General features: G+C 43.6%; 1 protein-coding gene across 4 annotated transcripts in view; it reads left to right on the top strand.

The window, feature by feature from the left end:
- The first annotated feature begins 5,716 nt into the window (after positions 1–5,716).
- Positions 5,717–26,769, top strand: part of UNKL (unk like zinc finger) — a 128,447-nt gene continuing 107,394 nt past the window's right edge. The window contains exons 1-3 of one of the 4 annotated variants that reach the window (XM_040356732.1): positions 5,727–5,893; positions 12,271–12,474; positions 17,291–17,500. In XM_040356732.1, the coding sequence (XP_040212666.1) occupies positions 12,419–12,474; positions 17,291–17,500 (266 nt within the window). In that variant the 5' untranslated portion in view covers positions 5,727–5,893; positions 12,271–12,418. Of the gene's footprint in view, positions 5,894–6,054; positions 6,182–12,270; positions 12,475–17,290; positions 17,501–26,769 lie in introns of those variants that run through there. The other 3 variants (XM_040356731.1, XM_040356733.1, XM_040356730.1) reach the window with 3 other exon arrangements.

The following is a 26,769-nucleotide window of genomic DNA, read 5'->3' as shown; positions in this document are numbered from 1 at the left end:
CTGTGTGTGTGTACAGTCCGATGCGATCGAAGAGCAATCCTGTCTCATGTGCTGCATGGACAAGCGTTGTTCTCACAGGATGGGAGAGCACAACAAAGTGCACCCCCTCCTGGCTTTGTAGTGGATTCCCCCTGAAGGCTGAGGGGGGGGGGGGGGTCCTGCTTACAGGAAAACTGTACACAATGAGGGGGAGGGGGGATAATAGTATGTGCCTGGGATGTTTGGGCAGGAGGGGGAATTGGCAGCAATCTGTATTTGCAAGTGTAATGGGGATGGGGGTGGGGGGGGGGGGGGTGGGTAGATTTTCTATAAAGAGGAATGGAGAGGGGGGGGGAGTGGAGAGATATGTGCTAACAGAAGAGTTTTGGGAATTTGGAACAGGAGGGGGGGGGGAGGATTGGGGGGAACAATTTTGCTAGGAGGAAGGGGGTGGGGGATGTTTTGTGCTAAGAGGGGGATTTGGGTAGGGAGAAGAATTTGTGCGGGGAACGTTAATTGGGAGGGGGTTGTGGATTTGTTGATTGATTGTTGGGAATTTGTGCTAAGAGAAGGGATTGTGGGGGATTTGTGCTGGGATTGGGAGGCAGGATTTGTGCTAGGAGGGATTGGGAGAGATTTGTTCTGGGGATGGGGGGGAGGGGGGGGGGGTATTTGTGCTGGGAGTAGAGATGGGCGGGAGGGTATTTGTGCTGGGAGTAGAGATTGAGTGGGGGGGGGGGGATTTATGATGGTAATGGGGGCGTGTTTTGTGCTAGTAGGAGGGATTGGGAGAGATTTGCTCTGGGGATGGGGGGAGGGGGGTATTTGTGCTGGGAGTATAGATGGGCGGGGGGTATTTGTGCTGGGAGTAGAGATGGGCAGGGGGTATTTGTGCTGGGAGTAGAGATGGGCGGGGGGTATTTGTGCTGGGAGTAGAGATGGGCAGGGGGTATTTGTGCTGGGAGTAGAGATGGGCAGGGTGTATTTGTGCTGGGAGTAGAGATGGGCGGGGGGTATTTGTGCTGGGAGTAGAGATGGGCGGGGTATTTGTGCTGGGAGTAGAGATTGGGTGGGGGGTATTTGTGCTGGGAGTAGAGATTGGGTGGGGGGTATTTGTGCTGGGAGTAGAGATGGGTAGGGTGTATTTGTGCTGGGAGTAGAGATGGGCGGGGGGTATTTGTGCTGGGAGTAGAGATGGGCGGGGGGTATTTGTGCTGGGAGTAGAGATGGGTGGGGGGTATTTGTGCTGGGAGTAGAGATGGGCGGGGTATTTGTGCTGGGAGTAGAGATTGGGTGGGGGGTATTTGTGCTGGGAGTAGAGATTGGGTGGGGGGTATTTGTGCTGGGAGTAGAGATTGGGTGGGGGGGGGGGATTTATGATGGTAATGGGGGCATGTTTTGTGCTAGTAGGAGGGATTGGGAGAGATTTGCTCTGGGGATGGGGGGGAGGGGGTATTTGTGCTGGGAGTAGAGATGGGCGGGGGGTATTTGTGCTGGGAGTAGAGATTGGGGGGGGGGGGGGTTTATGATGGTAATGGGGGCATGTTTTGTGCTAGTAGGAGGGATTGGGAGAGATTTGCTCTGGGGATGGGGGGGGGGTATTTGTGCTGGGAGTATAGATGGGCGGGGGTATTTGTGCTGGGAGTAGAGATGGGCGGGGGGGGATTTATGATGGTAATAGGGGCGTGTTTTGTGCTAGTAGGAGGGTTGGGGAAGATTTTTGCTGTGCGGGGGGGTTGGGGGGGGAAATTGACATGCCCGATTACTTATCTGGCCATACACTTTACGAAAAATCGTCTGAAATTCGGTCATTTAGACAGTTTGTTCGTTTTTCGGCCAGTTAATGGGCACAAATCGGTAATCACTTGGGACGTTTTTGAGCCGAAAAAATGGAGGACAAGTTTGGAAATTTTCTGCCAAACGAACGACAATTTGAAAGGTTAATGTGTTTCCCGTCCAAACTGTTTGCACTAGGTATATGTGAAAAAACAAACAAAAGATCTATTTATTGTCTATTAAATGTCCATTGAACGATTAATCGGTCGTGACATGATGGTATTATCGTTTGCTCTCACGGCGGAATGTTCCATTATCGAAAATGGGTTTGAACGATTCTTCGTATAGTGTATGGTCAGCCTTACACTATGGTCGACCATCCAAGCTTTCAATTTTACCTCCTGTTGCTACAAAAAACAATTTTCGTGGCTGGGAATCTTCTTTTCTTTCCTTGCACATGCGCATTTCTTTTTTCGATTACATTTCCTGTACGATTCTCTCATTATTTAATTTTTCAAAAAATGTCCAACATGCCCGATTACTCAAATTCGATGGACGCACGAAAATCGGCTGTTGCTGCAGCCCCCTAATGGTGCGAAATTCAAACAAAAATTCTTAGAGAAGATTTTCGAAAGAAAATTCTTTCAAAATTCGACTCGTGTATTGCCTGCCCCACCTTCATTGTCTGAAGTGTGCAACAATATTCAAGCAGCGTGATAAAATAAACCGCCAGACATTACGCTGAAATTGATTTTTTAAGACTTCTTGTAGCTATTTTTAGCACATGACATAACTCACATTCTCACCTTCTGCTCAATTACTGGCTGATTATTATAAGGTCTCACATTGTATGGTGTGTAGTCGGGTATCAGATGTGTTCTTTTCACATAGTGGAGATATCTACAGCAGAGGAAGCAGGTCAATAATAGAGACGTGATTCAATAATAGAGACGACAGCAGCAGAGAGAGGGGGTGTGGAATGTAACAAAAACAGGGGGGCGTGATACAACAGGGGGTGTGGTACAACAGGGGGCGTGGTACAACAGGGGGCGTGGTACAACAGGGGGCGTGGTACTTGTCACAGTCATAGGGGGTGGTGAATATCTCATCCTGGGAGGGGGGGGGGGGGGGTTGGTATTTAAAGGAGACCCAGGCTGAAATAGGTCTGCTGCCATGGCCGACCTCCTTTTGAAAATGTTAGCTGTCTGTGGCTGCAATACTAACCTACAGCAACCTGGGAGTGGATGTAAATACCGAACTGAATGGAATTTCATGTGTGAAAGCAGATTGACGGGAATGTACTAGGGCTGAAACAGCCAGAATCTGAAACACCTTTGCATGTCAACCAATCAACTTCTAGCTTGTATTTTCAAAGCTTAAAGTAAAACTAAGACCCCTTTCACACTGAAGCGTTTTTACAGAGTTTTAGCGTTAAAAATGGCGCTCTTAAAACGCTCATAAAACGCTCTCCATGCATCTCAATGGACCTTTTCACACTGAGTCCTGCAAGCAGCATCTTTGGAGCAGCTTTTGAGCGTTTGAAAAAAACGCTCCAAAAACGCCCCTCTCCATTGAAATGAATTAAAAGCGCTGTAAAAACATCTTACCCTTTCACACTGAGGCGTTGAACTGGCCGGGGGGGTTAAGAAAAGTTCTACAAGCAGCATCTTTGGAGCAGCTTTTGAGCGCTGAAAAAAAACGCTACAAAAACGCCCCTCTCCATTGAAATGAATTGAAAAGCGCTGTAAAAACGCCTTACCCTTTCACACTGAGGCACTGCAAAAACGCCCTAAAACTTTAGGGTCTTAGCGGTGCTTTACCAGCACATTCGGATTGCAGATGAGGCTTCGCTCGAATAACGCTGTAATAACCCTTGAATAACGCTGTAATAACGTTCGAATAACGCTGTAATAAGGCTCGAATAACGCTGTAATAAAGCTGTAATAAAGCTGTAATAACGCTCGAAAAACGCCCCAGTGTGAAAGGGGCCTAAAGCTAAACAATAAAAAAATAAAGTGAGTAGACAGCTCTTTATTGCAGAAGAGACATGCAGTTCAATTACGTATTGAATGCACACTGAGTTGCGCATACACAGATCACTGCGCATTCTCGGCATGGAATGACGGACTCCTCTGCACATGCGTGGGACTACATCATTCTGCCATCAGTCAATCAAGAGGTCAAAACCCAGCACCCGGAAATAGCCAGGGAGAAGATGACAGCAGCCATCAAGGGATTTAGAGCAGCAGAAAATCCCGAAAAAAACAAAAAAAAACCTCCAGGTCCCCTGCAAGGTATTGAATGGCATAATGTGCTAGTATGCATCACTTCCTTCGGAGTTTGGGGGTCCGGACAATTTAATGGCTGAGCCGTGATGACATGGGAACCATGATCGGCAACACAGTGCCCTGAAGGGATGACACACTCAATATGCCGTCCCTTCAGAGCGCAATGCAAATGTGCGGGTGACGTCACCGGCTGAAAAACATGAATATCTTCTAAACGGTGCAGGTTTTAGGCGATATTACTTAAAGCGGGGGTTCACCTGAATTTTTTTTTTTTTTAAAGTCAGCAGCTACAAATACAGCAGCTGCTGACTTTTAAAAAAACTAACACTTACCTGTCCAAGTCGCCCGCCATCCTCTGTAAGGGAATCAGGAAGTGAAGCGCTGCGGCTTCACTGCCCGGTTCCCTACTGCGCATTCGCGAGTCGCGCTGTGCAGCTCCCACTGGTTCCTGTTGTGTTCTGGGAGCCGAGTGTTTCCCAGAACACAATATGGGGGGGGGGGGATGCGGAGGGGCTGGACAGGACACAATGGGGGGGGGGGGGGGTGACGCGGAGGGGTCGGACTCCCGCAGGAGTTTATACCCGGAAGTGGTGCAAATACCTGTTTTATACAGGTATTTGCACCCCCCTCCCCCCTGAAAGGTGTCAAATGTGACACCGGAGGGGTTCCGAAAAGCGGAGGTTCACTTTTGGGTGAACCACCGCTTTAAAGTGTTACTTTTTTTTATTAAAATAACAAAGATGTTATACTTACCTGCTCTGTGCGGTGGTATTGCTCAGAGCAGCCCTAATCTTCCTCTTCTGGGGTCTCCATAGGCGATCTTGGCGCCTCCTCTTCTTCTGCGGGACTACCATAGCCAGCCGCTGGTTATGGGGAGAGGTATTCGGGGAGAAGGGAAAGAACAGAGGAGAGCTGTGGAGGATGGAGGCAAGTAAACTGACCACGGTGTCAGGGCTCAGCAGCCATGATAGACGTGGTCAGTTTACAAGGGGGAGGGTATAGCCAGGCAGGATCAGCCAGGTATTTTAGGTTATACAGGGGGCAAATTACACAGAACAAGCACTATGCTGTATAACATGCTTTAAGGGAATGGGATCCATTTTTTTTTTAGGGTAACAAACACTTTACTTGAGCTGCCTGAAAATAGGTAAGTACACAGATCTTTATTACTCAGGTTGGACGGGGAGGGAGCAATTTTAAGAGTAGTTAAGATGAAGCTGGAATTCCACTAGGCCAGAATTTTTGATCTTTCAGGCCAGTGGATGTGAAGTATGGATGTCAGAAGATCAGCAGGACAGCCAGGAATTCGGCATTTTCGGGAGTAGTCTATTACACTCTGTGTGCTGGGCTCCTTTAATACTGAAGGGGGCGTGGCTTTTAGTAGTAAAATGGGCGTGATCCAAAACAAAAAGGGGGCGTGCCATATAACAAAGGACTGGGAGCATGTCTTCTATGGCTGCGGTGCTTGGTTCGAGGGAGTGTCGGCTCAGTGCTCACTAGCTGAAATCACAATCGGGCTGTATAGTGAGGGATGAAAAGCTGTTTTAGTAGGGGAAATGGAAGCGTAGCATGCAGACGGCAAAGGGCGGGGCTTGTGACCAGAGGAGGGGCCTACCTAACACGCCCACCTCATTAGTGAAGGGGGTCGGATTGGAGGTGGCTTTCATTGTTGAACAAAAATAAATAAAGAAAAGCACACGTGACTCCGATCCAATCGATGATCAGTGACCTATATAAGATACGTAGAGATCAGAGCTTTCCAGCCGCACATCTCCGGACCTGAGCAGCCTATTGGATCTCTACATTCCGAGGCAACACAGACGTCTGAGGGCGGAGCATTCCATGCGAGGGTGTGTCCTAGGAAAGGCTGTCATAGGGGGATTTTTCCGAGGAAGAAGAAGGCGCGGCTGGCTAGCAGCTGTCACTAGGAATGAGAGAGAGGGGGCGCGGTCGAGACGCTTCTGTCAGACGGAGGGGCGTGTGTTGGGGGGCGGGTCCCTCAGTCAGGGCGGGGGGAGTGAGCGCTTGGCTCCTGGATGCCGGCGCATGCGTAGATGTTTGTTTTGACTGAAAATGCCGTCGGTTTCGAAAACGGCGCTGAGCGGGTCACCGCAGACCGAGAAACCGACCCACTACACGTAAGTGTGCAGCACGGGGCGGGCGGGTCGGCTTATCCTCAGCAGCCATTGCAGCTTTATTTAAAATGTGTTTATGTATTATTTTTTTGCAGCAGCAAAATACAATGATAGCTTAACGGGGAAATGGCGCCACGGCTGGTGTGGTGTCCGTTCTTTCTCCGCGTGCAGGCGGCGGCTCCCCGCTGCTCCTCCCGCTCTTGTCTCTGTGTGTGTGTGTAGAGCCGTTACGTCAGTAGCGTAGCTCTCCCCCTCACACAGCGGAGCGGCGCCTCAGGTTGGCGCAAGACGAGTTGTAGAATAGAGCTGCGAGCGGCGGCTCATTCCTGGACACTCAGCCTCCTCCTCCATGTAAATAAAAGGCCGCCAGTTCCCTCATGTATCCTTCCCGCCTCCTCACCCCCGCGGGGCGGCGAGGTGTACCCCCCCCCCCTCTATTCTTCCCACCCCAGACAGGAGGAGTGACCCCGCTCCCCAAGGGTGGACTCCATCCCTATACTTCTCTATGGGTGCAACTCCTCTTCTACAACTTCCCACAGTGACCCCCCACCCTATAATACCCCTATGGGGTCACCTTACCTCCCGCATAGTATGAGAAGACCCCGTTCACATGGGAACGCAACTGCTCAGAGTGCCAAAAGCACACATAAAATAGGCCCCCGCGGCGTTCACATCTTTGCGTAGCGGGAGCGCGTTTTGTGCATTGCGTATCGGGGGGCTCTATTCACCCCACACGCAACAAAGAAACTCCACAACCTTTTCTGGATGTGGAGCTTTATTATTATTATTTTTTTTTGTGGCGCACATATGATAACTGCGCTTGGGGTGCCATTAATAGTCAATGGCTCCGCAAGTGCGATGTGCGTTTGCAGTGAGTTTCCAAAACGGGTGGCAAAGTTCTGGACACGCCGTGTGTGAATGGAGCCTAATGCCTGCTACATAGGATGAGAAAATCTGACGAAATATCGCTTTCCGATCGATTCGTAGGATAATTCAATCCTCAGTACACGGCTTTCAAGAGCCAATCGCCAAAGTTCATCTGATATTATCCGATGGGACAAACGTGAAAACATCCACCCTTTTGGCTGGAGCTCCACTTTAATGCCTATTAACACTAGTGAACCATAAAGGGGTTGTAAACCTGTACATGTACCCAGTGACTGGCCTCAGTTGATACACAGAGATTAAACAAACTCTTCTACATGGCTTATACCTGTTTATCTGCAGCACTCTCTGTGCAGAATTTGTAAAGCTTGACAGAGGGCTGAAGTTTCGCTCAGTGAGGAGGGGTCTAAGAGCTGATTGGAGAGAAGAGACCCCCCCCCCTTTGCACAGGAACAGAGCTGAGGCTGTCAATCTGGTTAAGGTCCCTTCCCATCATGCTGATGCCAGAGGAACGAGGCAGCAGACCGAAATGACTCTTGGTGCTCTTAAAGGGTCACTAAAGGAATTTTTTTTTTTAGCTAAATAGCTTCCTTTACCTTGCTGCAGTCCTGGTTTCATGTGCTCATTGTTCGTTTTTGCTTTGATGTTGCTGTAAATCCTCTCTGTTCTGGACACTTCCTGGTTGCCTTTTTCCTGATAACCACAGTACTGGGAGATTTCTCACGGTGGTCACTAATCAAGGAGCTGTGTGTAAAACGAAACTGGATTGGTGCTGAGGAGTTTTAGACAAAGTATCACTGCTCTCTATTGGCTGACTGCCCTCTAGTGGCTCTCTGTACATCAGAGAACCAGCAAACAACAGCAAAAACGAAACTACACTGCAGGCACATTATATGATTGTTTTTTTTATCTATTTTTAATCATTTTTAAAAGGAATCAGTTAACTATTATGTCTCTATGCCCTGTAAACAGTCATTTCAGCTAAAAAAAATGTTTCCTTTAGTGACCCTTTAATTGAGACAGTTACACACTTTAGAGGGATATACTTTGTTCATATTTTATATCTGGGATTTACAGCCACTTTAAAATCACAGTATGCATTTTTATCACATTACATTAAAGGGGTTGTAAAGGTAAAAATTTTTTCACCTTAATGCATCCACCATGCGAGCTCGCGCGCATGAAGGTGGAAAGCTTTTGCGAGGAGGAGCAGCAGAGACAGCCGCCGAGGGACCCCAGAAGACCGGATTCGGGGTCACTCTGTGCGAAACGAGTTGCAAATTGGAGGTAAGTATAACATGTTTGTTATTTTTAAACAAAAACAATGTTGCCTTTAGTGTCCCTTTAAAGGGGAGGTTCACCCTAAAAACGACTTTCTAGTATTACATTGGCCCCCCACATTACAATACAATTATGCCTATTATGTTTTTTTGTATGCTGTACATACCTTGGTACAGCCAATTCACCCGTGGCTTCCGGGTTGCGAGTCCCGCGGGAGTGGGCGTTCCTAACATGCTGGTGATTGACGTGATGACCAAAAACGAGCTCCCCCCGTCGCGTAAGCTGCGTCACGATTGCCGAAAGGAGCCGCGCAGGCGCAGTATAGCGCCGACTCGCCGTTCGGCTCCTTTCGTCAATCGTGACGCAGCTTACGCGACGGGGGGAGCTCGTTTTTTGTCATCCCGTTAATCACCAGCATGTTAGGAACGCCCACTCCCGCGGGACTCGCAACCCGGATGCCACGGGTGAATTAGTGGTACCAAGGTATGTACAGCATACAAAAAAACATAATAGGCATAATTGTATTGTAATGTGGGGGGCCAATGTAATACTAGAAAGTCGTTTTTAGGGTGAACCTCCCCTTTAAGATGTTGGCTGCATTCACACCTGAACGTCATGGTTTTGGACATTTTGTTACATTATTTGAGTTTCAGACATGAAATATGGAGAAGGCATATCCCTCTATAGCAGTGATGGCGAACCTTGGCACCCCAGATGTTTGGAACTACATTTCCCATGATGCTCGTGCACTCTGCAGTGTATTTGAGCATCATGGGAAATGTAATTCCATAACATCTGGGGTGCCAAGGTTCACCATCACTGCTCTATAGTGTGTATTTGTCTCAGTTAAGAGCCCTGTCATATCTGTTCCTCCACTATTGGCATGAATCGCTTCTGACAAGTTTTCCTGACACTAATGCCACATACACACGATCGGTTAATCCGATGAAAACGGACCGATGGATTTTTTCATCAGACATCCGATGAAGCTGACTTTCATCAGTCTTGCCTACACACCATCAGGTAAAAATCCGTTCGTGTCAGAACGCGGTGATGTAAAACACAACGACGTGCAGAGAAAAATGAAGTTCAATGCTTCCGAGAATACGTCAACTTGATTCTAAGCATGCATGGATTTTTAACCGATGGACTTGCCCACAGACGATCGTTTTTTTTCTATCGGTTTTTTAACCATTAGATAATTTTAAAACATGTTCTACGTTTTTTCACCGATTGGGGGGGGGGGGGGGGGGGGCAACCGATGGGGCCCACACACGATCAGTTCGTCTGAGGAAAACGGTCCACCGGATGAACCGATCGTGTGTACGCGGCATTAGAGAAACATGGTGACGGGAAGGTACATTCGCACAGCCTCAGCCCTGTTCATGTGTGGAGGAGTGTGTCCCTTTTCTCCAAACAGCTCTTCTCACTGAGATCTCCGCCCCCTGTTTTATGACGGCTCTAACAATCTTTATAAATTCTGCACTTTGAAGGGATGTAGGGAAGAGAAAACTTCAGATAAACGGGTACACATTTTGTAGTAGGATTTGTTTAATCTCTGTATAACACCTGTAGCCAGTCACTTCACTGGGTATGTAAGAGATTTACAACCACTTTTTGTCTTAGATGATAGAGAACAATATCAAATGTGACATCACTTGTTGCTGTGTGGACATGGCATCTTAAAAACATGCATAAACCTGTTCTTTGGGCACACCAGTGAAATTCTATGGGATCCAAAATGTTGCAGTCTGCTGGATATGGGCACCAAAAAAAAAATTCCATCTCTATAGGCATTGAGTTACAAGTGTTTTCAAGTTTAGGTGTGAACAAGCACTATAGAAAATAATTGATTTATTTATGTTTGAGCATTTTGTAGCATCAAGCTACCGAACACTTTGGTGTGAATGCAGCCTTAATGCAATGCAATGTATAATAAATATATATATATATATATATATATATATATATATATATATATATATATATATATATATATATATATATATATATATATATATATATATATATATATTAGATGCATTTTGATCCCTGGTCACCTGAGAAAAAAAATTACATGTGACTCAAACGCAGCATGGTGCGATCCCATAGACTTTCAATGGAAGGCATGGTGTCAGTGCATTTTTGCAATGGGGCACCACGATTTCAGCATGCAGCATTTTTTTTTTAAACGCAGTGCAATGATGTGGACAGTTTAGGCAGACCTGAACGGGTGCTCCGTGCTCAGCGGTGACATGCCCGATGACATCCGCTCCAATCCGCCAAAGTGTGACGGAGGAAGACCCTACTTTTCCATCCGTCTGGCGGATCGGACTCTACAGTCCCTCTTCATCCGATTCCCCCATAGGAGAGAGTGGCGCTCTAACAGGTCGGTCCCTGCACAGTGTGCAGAGACCGAGCTGTCATCTGCCTGCTCAGCAGGGATCAACGGAGCGAACCCCGATGAGCAAAGCGGAGCCCGCACACGGATCCGCCCCGTGTGAAAGGACCTTAACAGACAAAGTGGTTCTATATGCAATTAATTAATTTATTTTTTATGTTTATGGATTCTCTGCATTAAGGTAAAAAAAACTTTTAGTATCAGCTCCACCTTAAACAACTGAGTCCATGCCGAACCCAGGGCTGACCTGTATGCCGCAGCGCTGCTGTCTGTTTCTGGTTTCACAGTACAGAGAATAGCAGTGGGAGCCACTGGCTTCTGCTGTCAGTCAAATTCTGGGAGGGAGGGCAGGGCCAAGCCATGCTGTGTGAGTCTATAGACACACACGGCACAACTTATGAGCAGGCACTCGGAGAAGGAAAGTAGTAGAGAGCACTGGTCATTGCACAGAGCACGTAAGGGGGAAAAAAAATGTAGCTTTACAACTGCTTTAAAGAGGACAATTTTGCATGCGCTTTTGTTGAACTTGAAAGGGGTGTTTCTTAAAAGCGCATAAGTGTGAACAGGGCCTTTTACAGTGTGATGTACTTGCCTGCTTGCTTCATCTTCAGTGCATTTTGTGAAAATCGCACCTTCCATTATATCTTATGATAGTGCAGAAAAACAGAGGACACCTTTTATAAGTGTGTGTGGTTTTATTTTTTATTTATTTTTGAGTCCCGTCTAGTTTTCCAGGTGATCTGGGAGGAAAACGCATGTAAAACAAACATTGCGTTGAATTTTAACATAATAAAAACATGTAATTTTGGTTTTACAACGCAGTGATGGGAAAAGATTCTAACATACATTAGGACTGGTTCACATGGGTACGGGGCGGGGGGCCATACATCATGAAAACACATGTGTACAGGGATGGAGTGTCCTGGATTCAGAGGTGTATATCCATCCCTGTATACACACACACACACACTTGGATGTGCGGTTTCCATTGTCACTGATCTGTGCTGGTGGCACAGAGATGCACTTACTGTACAACTCTCTGTAGGACCCCTAACAGCAAAATAACTACTCTGCTGCATGCAGTACTCCTCCCCACTCAGCAAGCATGTAAGGCCTCGTTCACATGGCTGATTACTTGCATGCCCTGTGCAGGAACGTGTTTTGCTGACATGGGGATGCACAGGTGTTGCATGCTTCCCTGTGCCGAAAGTCTCATAGATGTCTATTGGCGCACATGGCTGCACAGACACAGCTGTTGTATCCCAATGTGACATCTGTGTGGGTGCGTATCCCTAAACTTACACTGGCTGTTTTCGGGGGTGTACACCTGCACCCGCATGGATGTCACATTGGGAAACAGTGGCCGTGTCTATGCAGCCACATGTCCCAGTAGACAACACTTGTGCATCTTCGTGTCGGCAAAGCACCGCCCTGCACAGCGCACCAAATTAATTGCCTGTGTGAAAAAGTCTAAATCCAGCATATTTTCTTTTTTTTTTCCCTCTCTGCCTCCATTCTTGCCTAGGCGAGGATGATGTCAGCCCTGCTCCAGGAGCCTGGAGGAACCAGGAGACATTGGCGTCCATACAGTAGCTGAAGGGGTAGCTTGGGGAGGGGACTGGCTGCAAGAACCTGGAAAAGACAGCCAGACCCCAATGATGTAAGGAAAGAAAATGGCAGCATGGGACACAGAATTCTGCAGTGGATCACACCAGGATTTACTGAGCATGTGAGTATGTCACTTGAAAAAGGTAGGAGGGGGCTAAAAGTGAAATTAAAGTGGAACTGAAGGCATTTTACTAAAACGTGCGAGCAGGTAGACTAATTATCGCAAAAGAGACATGCAATGTCTCTCTGCAATAAAATACACCTACCTGCCTGCTCTAAGTCTTATGTGGCATGTAAACTGAGCTGCACATGGCCCCTGTGTGCCGTAATGACTGACCATTTAATGAAGACACTGAAATATATTATGAAGAACTATCAGACTTAAAAATCTTTCTAAATCAGAGATCTTAAACATAAACGGGAAGAATGATGCCTACAGCAAGAATTTCAATTTTACATGGAAGCCAGAATTAAAATATTTAGGAATAAGATTAACACCATCTCCAGGGAAAATATACCATGAAGTTATTCGGAGCATGGATAAAAAACGAAAACGCACAATTAAAGGACATAATAGAAAAAGGGAAAATATGCACATTTCAAGAATTAAAACACAAAACAGATTTGATGGTGATTAATGAATGGCGGTACCTCCAGTTGAAGCATTTTGTTACAACCAATAAGATTAATGGAAGACCTAACACCTCTGGAGTGGCTGTGTATAGCACCAAACACAAGAAATGGTATTTCACGATTTATAAAATCTTAATGGCAATGGAGGGGCTGGAGGTCCCGCTATACATTTAAAAAAAAAAAGGAAGAAGAGCATTTAAGACGATGATGAGATATGTGAAGGTTGTAGGAGAATGACAGGAAGAACACTAGAATAAGGAATTGGGTGGGAGGGGACGGATTGGAGGGGGGGGGGAGTGGGGTACATGTACTTATTAACCACTTTGAGTGGTGATATCTGAATGATGCCTGCAGCTGCAGGCATCATTCATATATCGCCGTCTTCAGCTGGCGATTCTGTGCACCAGAAGAACGATCAAAGTGGCGGTTCCGCCGCTCGATCGTTCTTCTAGGCAGCGGGAGGGGACGTCCCCCCCCCCCTCCCGCCGCCATCCGGTGCTTCTCCGGGCTCTCCCGTGCCATCGGGGGCCCGGAGAGCGAATCGGCCGGCGCTCATTGGTGAACCATAGAGATGACTGGTGACCAGACGGTCACAGTTATCTCTTTGACCGTCGGAGGGCCGGGAGCGACGTTATGACGTCACGCCCGGTACCCGGAAGTAAACAAAGCCGCTGTCGCGGCTGTCGGCATGTAATCGTGAAATTTTTTTCACCAATTTCATACTTGTAAGCCTGTAGGAGAGATGTGGGGTCTTATTGACCCCACTTCTCTCCATAAAGAGGACCTGTCACACTGATTCCTATTACAAGGGATGTTTACATTCCTTGTAATAGGAATGAAAGTGATCAAAAAAAAAAAAAAATGTCAAAAGTGTAAAAATAAAAAAAATGAAGTAAAAAATAAAAAAATAATAAAAAATTTTTTTTTAAAACGCCCCTGTCCCGGTCGCTCGCGTGCAGAAGCGAACGCGCATGCAAGTCCCGCCCACATATGTAAACACCGTTCAAACCCCACATGTGAGGTATCATCGCGTGCGTTAGAGCGTGTGCAACAATTCTAGCACTAGACCTACTCTGTAACTCAAAAATAGTAACCTGTAAAAAAAATTAAAGCGTTGCCTATGGAGATTTTTAAGTTTGGCGCCATTCCATGAGTGTGCGCAATTTTAAAGCGTGACATGTTGGGTATCTATTTACTCGGCGTAACATCGTCTTTCACATTATACAAAAAAATTGGGCTAACTTTACTGTTTTGTTATTTTTTAATTCCTGAAACTGTTTTTTTCCCTAAAAAAAGGCATTTGAAAAATTATTGCGCAAATACCATGCAAGAAAAAAAAGTTGCAATGACCGCCATTCATTCCCTAGGGTGTCCGCTAAAAAAAAATATATAATGTTTGGGGGTTCTGATTAATTTTCTAGCAAAAAAATGGTGATTTTTACATAAAGGAGAAAAGTGCCAAAATAGGCCCGGTAACGAAGTGGTTAAATAAAATCATGTTTAAATTTTGGATTTTTTTGTATGTTTTTTTAAAATAATGAAAATGTAATAATAATAATAATAAAAAAAACGAAAAGGGAAAAAAAGAGAACCAGGTGGAGAGCTGAAATTACACTCCGCAGAGCTCGGTTCTCTTCACTGAGCTCTGCAAAGTGTAATTTCAGCTCTCCACCCGGTTTTCTTTTTATTATTATTAAAGGGCCCCCTCCACACAAGAACAGAGCTGAGGCTCTCAATCTGCTGGAGCTCCCTCCCCTGTCACCCCTTTTCTTTTGGCGTCAGGAAAACTTGTTAGAAGTGACTCATGCTGATAAGAGGAATGCGGCAGCAGACAGAAATGCCACTCTGGGGTTGATTTACTAAAGGCAAATCCGCTTTACACTACAAGTGCACTTGGAAGTGCAGTCTCTGTAGATCTTAAGGGAAGATCTGAAACGAGGGGAAGCTCTGACGATTTTACCATCCAATCATGTGCAAGCTAAAATGCTGTTTTTTATTTTCCTTGCATGTCCCCCCCCCCCCCCCTCAGATCTACAGTGACTGCACTTCCAAGTGCACTCGTGCAAAGTAAATTTGCCTTTAGTAAATAACCTCCTTGGTGCTCTTAATAGAGACAAGTACACAATATAGAGGGATATGCTTTGTTCTCTTTTTTTATTTCTAAGGTTTACAAACATTTTAGGCCGAGGTTCACACTGATGCTGTGGGGGGCACCTCATGTAATTTGCAGCACATTCTCGTGGGAGTTACATGCGGTGTCACTGGGGTTGGATTTTGGCGACCGCATTCGCACCAAACTCGTGCAGGGCCCTTTTTTTTTGTCCCCACCAGAATTGAATCACATTAATGGGTGGAGATTTTGATGCAATGCGGAATCAGCAGCGAATTCACAGTGAATCCGCACCACATCTAGTGTAAACCGAGGCGAAGGTAAAACAAAAAAAAAACCTTTCCTGTGCAGCTCCTCCCAGCCCCCCTAAATACTTATCTGATATTGATCCAATGCTGTGCCCGAGAGCAGCAGCATTGCTCTCCCTCTCTCTTCTCATAAGCTCAAAGACAGCAGTGGGAACTATTGGCTCCTGCTGCTTTTAATCAAATCCAATGAGCAGAGAATGGGGATGCAAGGCTGAGCTTCAGTGCGTGCGTGTCTATGGGGGAGCGAGCACTCATGTCTGCCCCAATAGCAAGCACTTGTGAAGGGAGACACTGAGGAGGAGCAGCAGAGCGTGGTGGTGGAGGACCCCAGCAAAGGAAGCTCAGGGCTGCAAAACCATTGCACAGAGCGGGTAAGTATAACATGTTCATTCTTTAAAAAAACAAAAGAGAACTTTTACAATTGCCTTAAATATTAGTCTGCTTTTAGGATTGTAGTTTCCAGTTACAATACAAGTGTTACATTGTTTGCTGGAGACCAGTGAGGTAATACACAGGTAGATCACATCAGATTTTTCCTGAGCATGTTCTTGGAGGTTTACCATATCCTCTAAAAGTCATGCATTTTGTGAAGCATGATTGGCTGGGCAAATATTAGGAATCGAATGGCCAGTCAGTTTGCTCATCAATAATTTTCACGGACTACTCTTGAGGCCTCGTTGCATTAGATAAATGTCATGCCTCAAGGTCTAATAATAATAGACTCTGTGTTATTCATTGCTGTGAATGGAGCTCGATGATTGTGTGTTCATTATAATGTTATGGTTTTTATGTGACTACACCTTATAGCGATTATAAATTCAGTCCAGCTTTTGTTGCTTCTCTTTATCAGTCTATTAGCAGCATCTCTTTTCTTCATTTGGCTGTAAGAATGAAAGTTACTGAAGGGCATTTGAGGTAAACTAAAGTGTGTGTGTGGGCATAAGAGATTACAGCACATTGCTGGTGAACATTAGTAATTGCAACCCTTTATCTCAGAGACGGGTGTCATAAAACATTTCCTGATGATGTGAGCTGCAAAGTGATGAAAGGAGATATAACCACCTTCATTTGGAAAACAGATGGAGCTTTAATTCACTATGAAAACTTTAGGTGCCCATTTTACATCCCTTTTGTGCATTAATGCATTTACCTACTGGCATTAAAGTGTTTTGTAGTGAATGTAACCTTGAAAAATACACCTGCACAATGTTTGACACTGTACATCTGTACAGTGCAGGACCATATACAAAATCATGCAGATTCCTCCAGCGTGTTTGTAAGCACGCTGTGGTGCCATTCATTCAAAGAAGGACCCCAATGTGCATGCGTTGTAGTGCATCACAAGACAATTATAACTTCCTACCATGCATTGTGCTGCTCTAAAAAGATCTGCCCAACACACAAATTGTACTTTTTTATTATATTTTTAATTATATGTTGATAATTATATTGCCTAATTATCAACATATTATGGATCGATGACATAAACCAGTACATTTTTCGTCAATTGATTACCCGATTCGGGGGTTGCATTTTAACATGCACTGTAGATTTTTCCAAACTGTTTTCGCAGTTGAAAATCGATTGTTCGACATGGCCGTACATTTTTATTTTTTTTTGCCATAAAACGTTGCATTTCGATAATCACAATTGTCCCTCTAACGTTCTGAAAGTCGAACGATTGAGTGTATAGACCACTTTTTAGAACCATAATCTAACCGTGTATTTGAAAGGTTTTGATCATTTATGATTTTTTTTTTGTACTTTATGCCTAATTCCTATCCTAGTGACAAACATGCACAACATTATTATATCTGGCTTTTAATTGAAGAATTTGGAAACCTCAAATTCTTTAGCAGTTATCATTTTGGTTTTCCTTGTCACAGGTATCTGAAGGAATTTCGGACCGAGCAGTGCCCGCTGTTTTTACAACACAAATGTACCCAGCACAGACCCTTTACCTGTTTTCACTGGCATTTCTTAAATCAACGGCGTCGCCGACCCATTCGAAGACGTGATGGGACATTTAACTATAGCCCAGATGTTTATTGTACAAAATATGATGAAACCACAGGAATGTGTCAAGATGGGGATGAGTAAGTTTATTGCTGTTCAGCTTGTGTTTTTAATTTTATGTAAACCTATACATTAGAGCTGCACGATTCTGGATAAAATGAGAATCACAATTTTTTTTAAATTTTTTTTTTTTTTTGCTTAGAATAAAGATCACGAGTCTCGAGGCGTAACATCTTCTTTCACATACCAAAAAATTGGGCTAACTTTACTGTGTAGTGTGTGTGGTGTTGTGTTTTTTTTTTTTTTTATTTAAATATTTTTTTTTTTTTTACAAAAAAAGCTATTGAAAGACCGTTGCACAAATACAGTGTGACATAAAATATTGTGACAAAATATTGCAACAATCTACATTTTTTTTTTTTTTTTCTAGGGCCTCTGCTAAAAAAAATTCTAAGAATTTTCTAGCAAAAAATACCGATTTTTACCTTGTAAGCAACAAGTGTCAGAAAAAAGGTTTACTGTTTAAGTGGGTAAACCGACTTCATTTTACAGACTTCATCCCTTTGATCTAAAAGACCCGAGAGATCCATTGCTTTTCTTTATTGCTGTTGATAAACTTTAATGTTTTTTTTTTTTTCTTTTTTCTTTTGACAGCTCTGTTCAGCTCTGCACGTGTTTAACATAAATCGGGGAAATGCTGTGTTAAGATCGTGGGGGGGGTGGGGGGTTTTGAATAGCAATCATGATTTTTGTGTATATTTCTAAATATTATTATATATTTTTTTCCCAATTATCTCTTCAGATTTTTTTATTTTACAACATACACACCTACACCAAACTTAACACTTATCTTACAGAATATATATTTTTAAATTCCTAATTCTTATTTCAAACAATCTCCAACAATAATTAAAGATTTTTTAATGATTAATCGTGCAGCTCTACTATACATGCTAAATCAATTTTAAAGGGAATTTGGTGTGAAGCTTCAAAAATCTTCCATTTTTTTTTTTTGCGCTGTGCTGCATATGACTCCAGGGTAGTAAAACTGACCCTTTCACCTTAACGGCAACATCACTATCCCAGAACAAGAATGCAGCTCTTGACCTAGGGAACAACTGCGGCTTCTCCCACAGATGGTTTACTTTTTGTAGCATATTGAACAGAAATATGAGAGCTGCCACTCTTTTCATTCTCTGCATTTCACAACTAGTGAGTTTCTGACTGGAGCAAGTATGCACCCATAAAGTGTTGAAACAGATTGCATCTTGAAAATCAATTCAGCTTCTATGCAGTGGGTATAGAAAATAATCACATTTTGTTGCTTTGCAGCCTGAAATTAAGACACACACTTTTATTTTCTTTTATCCACTCAGTGCAACTTATAACATCCAAGTGAAATGTATAAAGCCTGGTACACACAACAAGGTTATCGGATGAATAATCGTCAGTTTTTTGTTGCATTCTAGTCTCGTACGAAAACGAAGAGTTTACTCTGTGTACAAAAATTATTGTACGGCAAAATACAAATCAGTTTGTAATGTAGTCTTTCGTTTCTAAGCATGCGTAGTCTTGCTCTTACTATTTTTTTTCAGATGAAAAATGTACTAATTAAAAACAAAAATCGGACATTGTGTTCACTTATGAAAATCTTTCTAGCCTGCACCTTCAGCTTGAAAGCACTATGCTAACGATCAGGTAATCTGATTGTTCATCATATGACATTTTACTTCTGGTTTTCTTATCTTTTGTGTATGGGCCTTTAACACCAACATGTAAAGGAGGAATAAAACAAACCAAAAAAAAAAAAAAAAAAAAATCACTGATTTGGAAAAGGGATCACCCCCATCCTAAAAATGACTTGGAAACTCAATCAGGTGTAGCTAATCGCCTTCTCAATGCCACACAGAGCCATTTGAGTTTCAACTGTGATCATTTTGATTAGCTCAGCATGAAAAGAGCTCTCCTGAAGCATTTCAGTCTCTGGTAGTGCAACTGAAACAAACAATCAACTATGGGTGGCAAGGCACTGCCAAAAGATCTTCGGGATAAAGTTGTGGACAGGCACATATCAGGAAATGGATACAAAAAAGTCAAATGTTTTATCAATGCCTAGAAGCACAGTGAAGTCTTTTAAGAATTGGAAGGTATTTGGTAGAACATGGACCCTTCCTGGATCAGGATGTTGCTCCAAACTGGATGAAAGAGCCAGAAGGAAACTGGTCAGAGAGGCTATCAAGAGGCCTACAGAAACTCTGAAGCAGTTGCTGGAATTTATGAAAAAAAGAGTGCTCATTGTGTGCATGTGACAACAATATCACAAGTTCTCCACAAATGTGGCTTGTATGGGAGGGTTGCAAGAAAAAAAAGCTACTCAAGAAACGCCACCTGTAGTCATGGCTAAACTTTGCCAAACTCACCTTGAAGAGTCTGAGGCTGCATGGAAATAGGTGTTGTGGTTAGATGAGACTAAAATGTTATTATTTGGCCTCAACCCCAAACAATATGTCTGGCGGAAATCCAATACAGATCACCATCCAAATACCATTCCTACAGTAAAGCATGGGGGGTGGTAATATCCTGGTATGGGGGTGTTTCTCTGCAGCAGGGACTGGAGCACTTGTCAGGCTAGAATGAAAAATGGATGGGACAAAATACCATCAAATTTTTTAATTCAAATCTGCTGCTCACTTGACAGAAAGTTGTCAGTGGGGAAGAAGGTTTACCTTCCAACATAATGACCCAAAGCAGACAGCAAAAATGACTGCACAGTGGTTGAAGGAGAAAAAGGTGACTGTCCTTACATGGCCTAGTCAGAGCCCAGACTTAAACCCCATTGAAAATATGTGGAATGACTAGAAGACTGAAGACTGCAGTCCACAAACGGTCACCAGCAAAATTGAACTTAAAGCGGGAGTTCACCCAAATCTTTTTTTTAACATTAGATTTAGGCTAATTATGCAAAGCAGAATCGGGTGTTTTATTTTAAAATAAATTCAGTACTTACCGTTTTAGAGATGGATGTTCTTTGTGGCTTCCGGGTATGATCTTCGGGAATGGGCGTTCCTACTTGATTGACAGCCTTCCGACGGTCGCATACAGTGCGTCACCAGTTGCCGAAAGAAGCCGAGCGTCGGCTACTTTCGGGAACTCGTGACGCGCTGTATGTGACTGTCGGAAAGGCTGTCAATCAAGTAGAATTGCCCAGTCCCGCAGCCCATAACCGGAAGCGACGGGAGAACATCGATCTCTAAAACGGTAAGTACAGCATTGATTTTAAAATAAACACCCAATTCTGCTTCGCATACTTAGTCTCAATCTAATGTTAAAAAATGATTTTTTGGGTGAACCTCCACTTTAACTAAACTTGAGCAGTTCTGCAAAGAGTGGGCAAATATTGCAAAGTTAGTAGAGACATATCCCAACAGAGTAAAGGCTGTAATAAAAAAAGGTGGTCCAACAAAATTCTGACACGAGGGGTGATACTTTTTCCAACTCGGTGAGTCTGTTTTTGAATTGTTATTTATATATTTCTGACATGGATGCTATGGGTTGCACTGAGTAAATACACCTGGATAAAACAACTGTGTCTGTCTTCATTTCAAGCAGCAAAATGTGATTATTTTAAAGAGGGATGATTCTTTTCTATACCCACTCACTGTAGCTTACATATTTCTATCCGTGCAGGTTGTAATCATAAGTTTTATGTTTACAATTAATCATACGTTTTAAAGAATGCTGTGTAATCACACACACTTTAAAACACTTTTTCCTAGCTCGTGATTATGCATTCAAAGTCAGCACAGCTTGCCTTATCTTTTGTTTAGTAAACTGGTGTATTTTGAATTCTACATTGTGAAATCAGCTGTGTCTCAAACACTAAGGCCAGGTTCACACCTATGCGAATTGAGTGCGGCTTAAACCGCATCTAATTCGCAGGACATTTCAAAATACATTGTTTTCAATGAGGCTGGTTCACATATGGTGCGATGCATCCGCACTGCGTATTGCCTCCAAACCGCGTGCGGTTTTTATGTCTTGCGGTGCGGTTCAGGTGCGAATTCAGTCCCATTATCTTCTATGGGTGAACAAAAAGAATGTAAGATGATGAAACTCTCTAAGGAGTGTCAACAAATTAAAACAGCGCTATCAAATAACTGTGCATATTTGACTATATAAAATACATTACTACAACCCATATGTAATGATATACAGTGATAATAAACAAAATATATCCAGTTTAAGAAATAAACACTAAACTGTGACTGTAATAATAAACACCCGTGATTGACTTAAACGTGAAGTGAACGCACTGATAGTGCAAGAGACAGTCTTTAAAAATAATTTAGAACGTGGCCAAACAAAGCAAAGTTCATGTGTATAAGGATCCTGCGATCTTCAACATTTTTTCAAAAACTTCTACCACACCCGACAGTGCTCAGTGACTCCTCCCCCATCAAATGGACACTCACCGGATAGGTATGCCTCACACTCTCGTGTTTTGGCACAAAAAACCTTATCAGATGTAGTTGTTCCCGTCAATAAAGATGTAATCCAAATATGACATCCAATCAGTTCCACATATATGTCAGAGAGAGACAAAAGAAGTGCAAATAGTGTGATACCATCAAAGGTTTAATAGCACACCAAAATAAAACTTCAAACAGTGCACTCACAAACAAAATCTTGTAAAACAGCAGAATATCACATCAAGAAACTCCTTCAAACGTCAAAATGGTGAGAAGCGGTCACGGCGGACCCCCGATCAGCGAGAAAAAGTGAAACCAATTCTCCTACTCACGGTGCCATGGACTTCTGTCAGATGCAGCTGCACATCCACTTAAATAAAAAACTTCAAACGCACTCTGCATCCAAAAACGCAGCACTCACTAGTAAAATTAGACTGTATGGCAATACCCCGACATGTTTCGTTATAAAAACTTATTCATGGGACTAACCACACAGTCATAAATGGTTACCTTATATCTGATGTAGTCAGATCAATCAGCCTATCAGTCCTGGGCGTTTTCCCACTTCCTCCAAAACTGTGGGCGGAAGTAAACGATAATCCCAAACTACTGTGGGCTGACAGCATCATCCACCACCACTGGCTGGTGTATGAATCAATCAGCCAGTGCGATAGGCGTGGCGCCAGTCCCCAGATTCCAATAGGTGAGAGAGTATGTTAATCACATCCCCCAACTGCAGCAGTCTGAGCCAATCACGTGCTGCACAGCGCATCCCGCTCCGCCTACAACGATGGGCGGGCCTAGAGCGCTTATGCAGCCAAAGCTAGGAGGAAGTCAGCGCCTCCTCCATTGGCTGGCTGTCTTACCCAGCAGCCACAGCGGTAAGCCGACCTGATAGGTCGAGCAGACGCTGCTCATGATAGGCTCGCCGCGGGGAATGGCTTCTAACAACACAACAGGGGCAAATCAGCTGTTGTATAGGCAGACGTGGGCGGCGGAAATGAGAGGAAAAAAAAGAAAAAAGCCGATTTCCGGGTGTCCCCGTGACCACGAATCACATCTACAGCACAATCATTACACTGTTTATATTGAATAGCCATACAACAGTTCCTAATTAAGTCATCAGCTGATATATATCAATCATGCGCTGGAGTATATCAACAAATACATATAAAAACATTTGTCACTGGATGAAGGCAATAGTCAGTTAAAATAAATTAATAACATTTTGCATTAGTACATATTAGTATCAAACGCTAATTGCAAATTCATATAAATGATTAAATATATATAATTAAAATATATCTAAAATATGTAAGAAATGCATTAAAAATGAAACTCGATAAAATCAATCTAAAACTGGAACTAAATACAAGTGGTGAATTAGTGATCGCTGAGCTGATCGCAAATGGTCACCGATAACACCACCACTGGAGAAGGGATTAATTAATAGCAAAATATCAGATAAATGAATAAAATAGTACATATACTGAAAAGATGCCAGAAAGGGTAATACTAAACCCACGGAGGGAAAGGTGTGGGTATGATAAATGTCTAAGAATTATTGATGAAGCAATTCAAGTCTACCTCTATATTCAACCCCCGCGGAAAAAGACATTTTAGCAAGAATATCCAGTGAGTTTCGCGCTGTGAAAGGTCACGGACTCTGTGTGACCCCCTCCAAGATGGGTAAACCACATCTATGCCACAAAATTGAGCAAGCGTGGGGTCCTGGTTATGTACCTTTTTAAAATGCATGGAAACGCTATGTTCCTCAAAGCCTTTTTTAATATTTGCTAGGTGTTCTGATATGCGGATTCTTAGAAGTCTTTTAGTCCTCCCAACATATAATAACCCGCATGGGCACCATAGCAAATATACAACATATGACGAGTTGCATGTACTGAATTCTTTAATGTCAAACATTGTGCCATCGGAGCTGGTAACTTTGTTAATTCCTTTGTTGTGTTCTTTCACCGTGCGGCAGCAAATACACCTTCTGCAAGGAAAGAATCCTTTCAGATCTATTTTCAATTGGCGATCAGGTGGATCCAATATTTTGCGGACCACTCTATCGCCAAAATTGGGCGCACGTCTATATATAAAACGTGGCTGCTGAGGAATCACTCCACCCAGATGTCTATCTCTGCTGAGGATGTGCCAGTGTTTCTTATATATGGTTTCAATTTCCTTATATTGGATGTGGAAGCCCGTCAGGAAGCTCCACTGGTGTTCATTTGTGGATAGTTCTTCTATTTTCTTCTTAAAACAGTCTTCTCTCGGCTTCTCTGCGATCTCTTGAATCATTGACACCAGGTTGATCTCATCATATCCCTTTTGGGCAAATCTCTTCTTCAGTACATTCGCCTGCTCAAAATAATCTGAGTCATCAGTGCAGTTTCGGCGCACTCGGAGAAATTGCCCTTTAGGGATATTCTTTATCCAAGCAGGGTGGTGTCCACTTCTGATCGATAGATAACTGTTTCGATCAGTGCTTTTAAAGTACACCTTTGTTTTCAACCTGTCATTACATCTTTCTATAGTTACATCCAAGAAGTTAACTGAACACACACTGATCACATATTCCAGTTTAATGTTGTTCACATTGTTGTTCAATACTTCAAGGAAAACTTTGAGATCTGTTTCCGATCCCTGCCAGATCAAAAAGATGTCGTCAATGTATCTCCGATAGAAGATAAGTTGAGATCTTTGATCTCTGAAGATACTTTTGTCCTCCCACTCCGCCATAAACAGGTTGGCGAGGCTAGGGGCATATTTAGCTCCCATAGCCACGCCAACCTGTTGTGAAAAAAAGAAACCATCGAACCAAAAATAATTATGCGACATACAGAAATCGAGGGCTTGACCCAAAAATCTTTTTTGTGTAAACGGGATCTCCTCCCTCTTACTCAATGCCCAATTGAGTGCCAGAGCAGCGTCCTCATGCTGTATTATAGTATATAGTGAGGCGACATCCGCCGTCACAAGGAAGGTTTCAGTACCTGGATTTATTCTTATATCCTCCAGGGATATGAGCAGATCAGCTGTATCCTTTAAGTATGCTTTGGTTTCCCGCACACTTGGCTGGAGGAATTTGTCCAAGTATTCACCTAACCTTGCCGTGACGGACCCAATGCCGTGACCCTACAGAAGCATACAAAACACAACTGGATTCCTTAATACAATGGGGTTTCCAGATCAATGCCCTGAATATTAAAGAGAAAGCATATTTGGCTCCTTCTGTGTGTAGAGTTCCGGTTATCTACACCTTACCGAAGATACACAAACATGCAACCATGCCACCGGCCCGTCCAATAGTGAACGGCATTGGGTCCGTCACGGCAAGGTTAGGTGAATACTTGGACAAATTCCTCCAGCCAAGTGTGCGGGAAACCAAAGCATACTTAAAGGATACAGCTGATCTGCTCATATCCCTGGAGGATATAAGAATAAATCCAGGTACTGAAACCTTCCTTGTGACGGCGGATGTCGCCTCACTATATACTATAATACAGCATGAGGACGCTGCTCTGGCACTCAATTGGGCATTGAGTAAGAGGGAGGAGATCCCGTTTACACAAAAAAGATTTTTGGGTCAAGCCCTCGATTTCTGTATGTCGCATAATTATTTTTGGTTCGATGGTTTCTTTTTTTCACAACAGGTTGGCGTGGCTATGGGAGCTAAATATGCCCCTAGCCTCGCCAACCTGTTTATGGCGGAGTGGGAGGACAAAAGTATCTTCAGAGATCAAAGATCTCAACTTATCTTCTATCGGAGATACATTGACGACATCTTTTTGATCTGGCAGGGATCGGAAACAGATCTCAAAGTTTTCCTTGAAGTATTGAACAACAATGTGAACAACATTAAACTGGAATATGTGATCAGTGCGTGTTCAGTTAACTTCTTGGATGTAACTATAGAAAGATGTAATGACAGGTTGAAAACAAAGGTGTACTTTAAAAGCACTGATCGAAACAGTTATCTATCGATCAGAAGTGGACACCACCCTGCTTGGATAAAGAATATCCCTAAAGGGCAATTTCTCCGAGTGCGCCGAAACTGCACTGATGACTCAGATTATTTTGAGCAGGCGAATGTACTGAAGAAGAGATTTGCCCAAAAGGGATATGATGAGATCAACCTGGTGTCAATGATTCAAGAGATCGCAGAGAAGCCGAGAGAAGACTGTTTTAAGAAGAAAATAGAAGAACTATCCACAAATGAACACCAGTGGAGCTTCCTGACGGGCTTCCACATCCAATATAAGGAAATTGAAACCATATATAAGAAACACTGGCACATCCTCAGCAGAGATAGACATCTGGGTGGAGTGATTCCTCAGCAGCCACGTTTTATATATAGACGTGCGCCCAATTTTGGCGATAGAGTGGTCCGCAAAATATTGGATCCACCTGATCGCCAATTGAAAATAGATCTGAAAGGATTCTTTCCTTGCAGAAGGTGTATTTGCTGCCGCACGGTGAAAGAACACAACAAAGGAATTAACAAAGTTACCAGCTCCGATGGCACAATGTTTGACATTAAAGAATTCAGTACATGCAACTCGTCATATGTTGTATATTTGCTATGGTGCCCATGCGGGTTATTATATGTTGGGAGGACTAAAAGACTTCTAAGAATCCGCATATCAGAACACCTAGCAAATATTAAAAAAGGCTTTGAGGAACATAGCGTTTCCATGCATTTTAAAAAGGTACATAACCAGGACCCCACGCTTGCTCAATTTTGTGGCATAGATGTGGTTTACCCATCTTGGAGGGGGTCACACAGAGTCCGTGACCTTTCACAGCGCGAAACTCACTGGATATTCTTGCTAAAATGTCTTTTTCCGCGGGGGTTGAATATAGAGGTAGAC

This window comes from Rana temporaria, chromosome 6 (assembly GCF_905171775.1).
Source record: "Rana temporaria chromosome 6, aRanTem1.1, whole genome shotgun sequence".
In the NCBI taxonomy this organism is placed as follows: Eukaryota; Metazoa; Chordata; class Amphibia; order Anura; family Ranidae; genus Rana; species Rana temporaria.
Note: the sequence above shows the minus strand (reverse complement) of the source record. Positions and strands in the feature narration are given on the sequence as shown.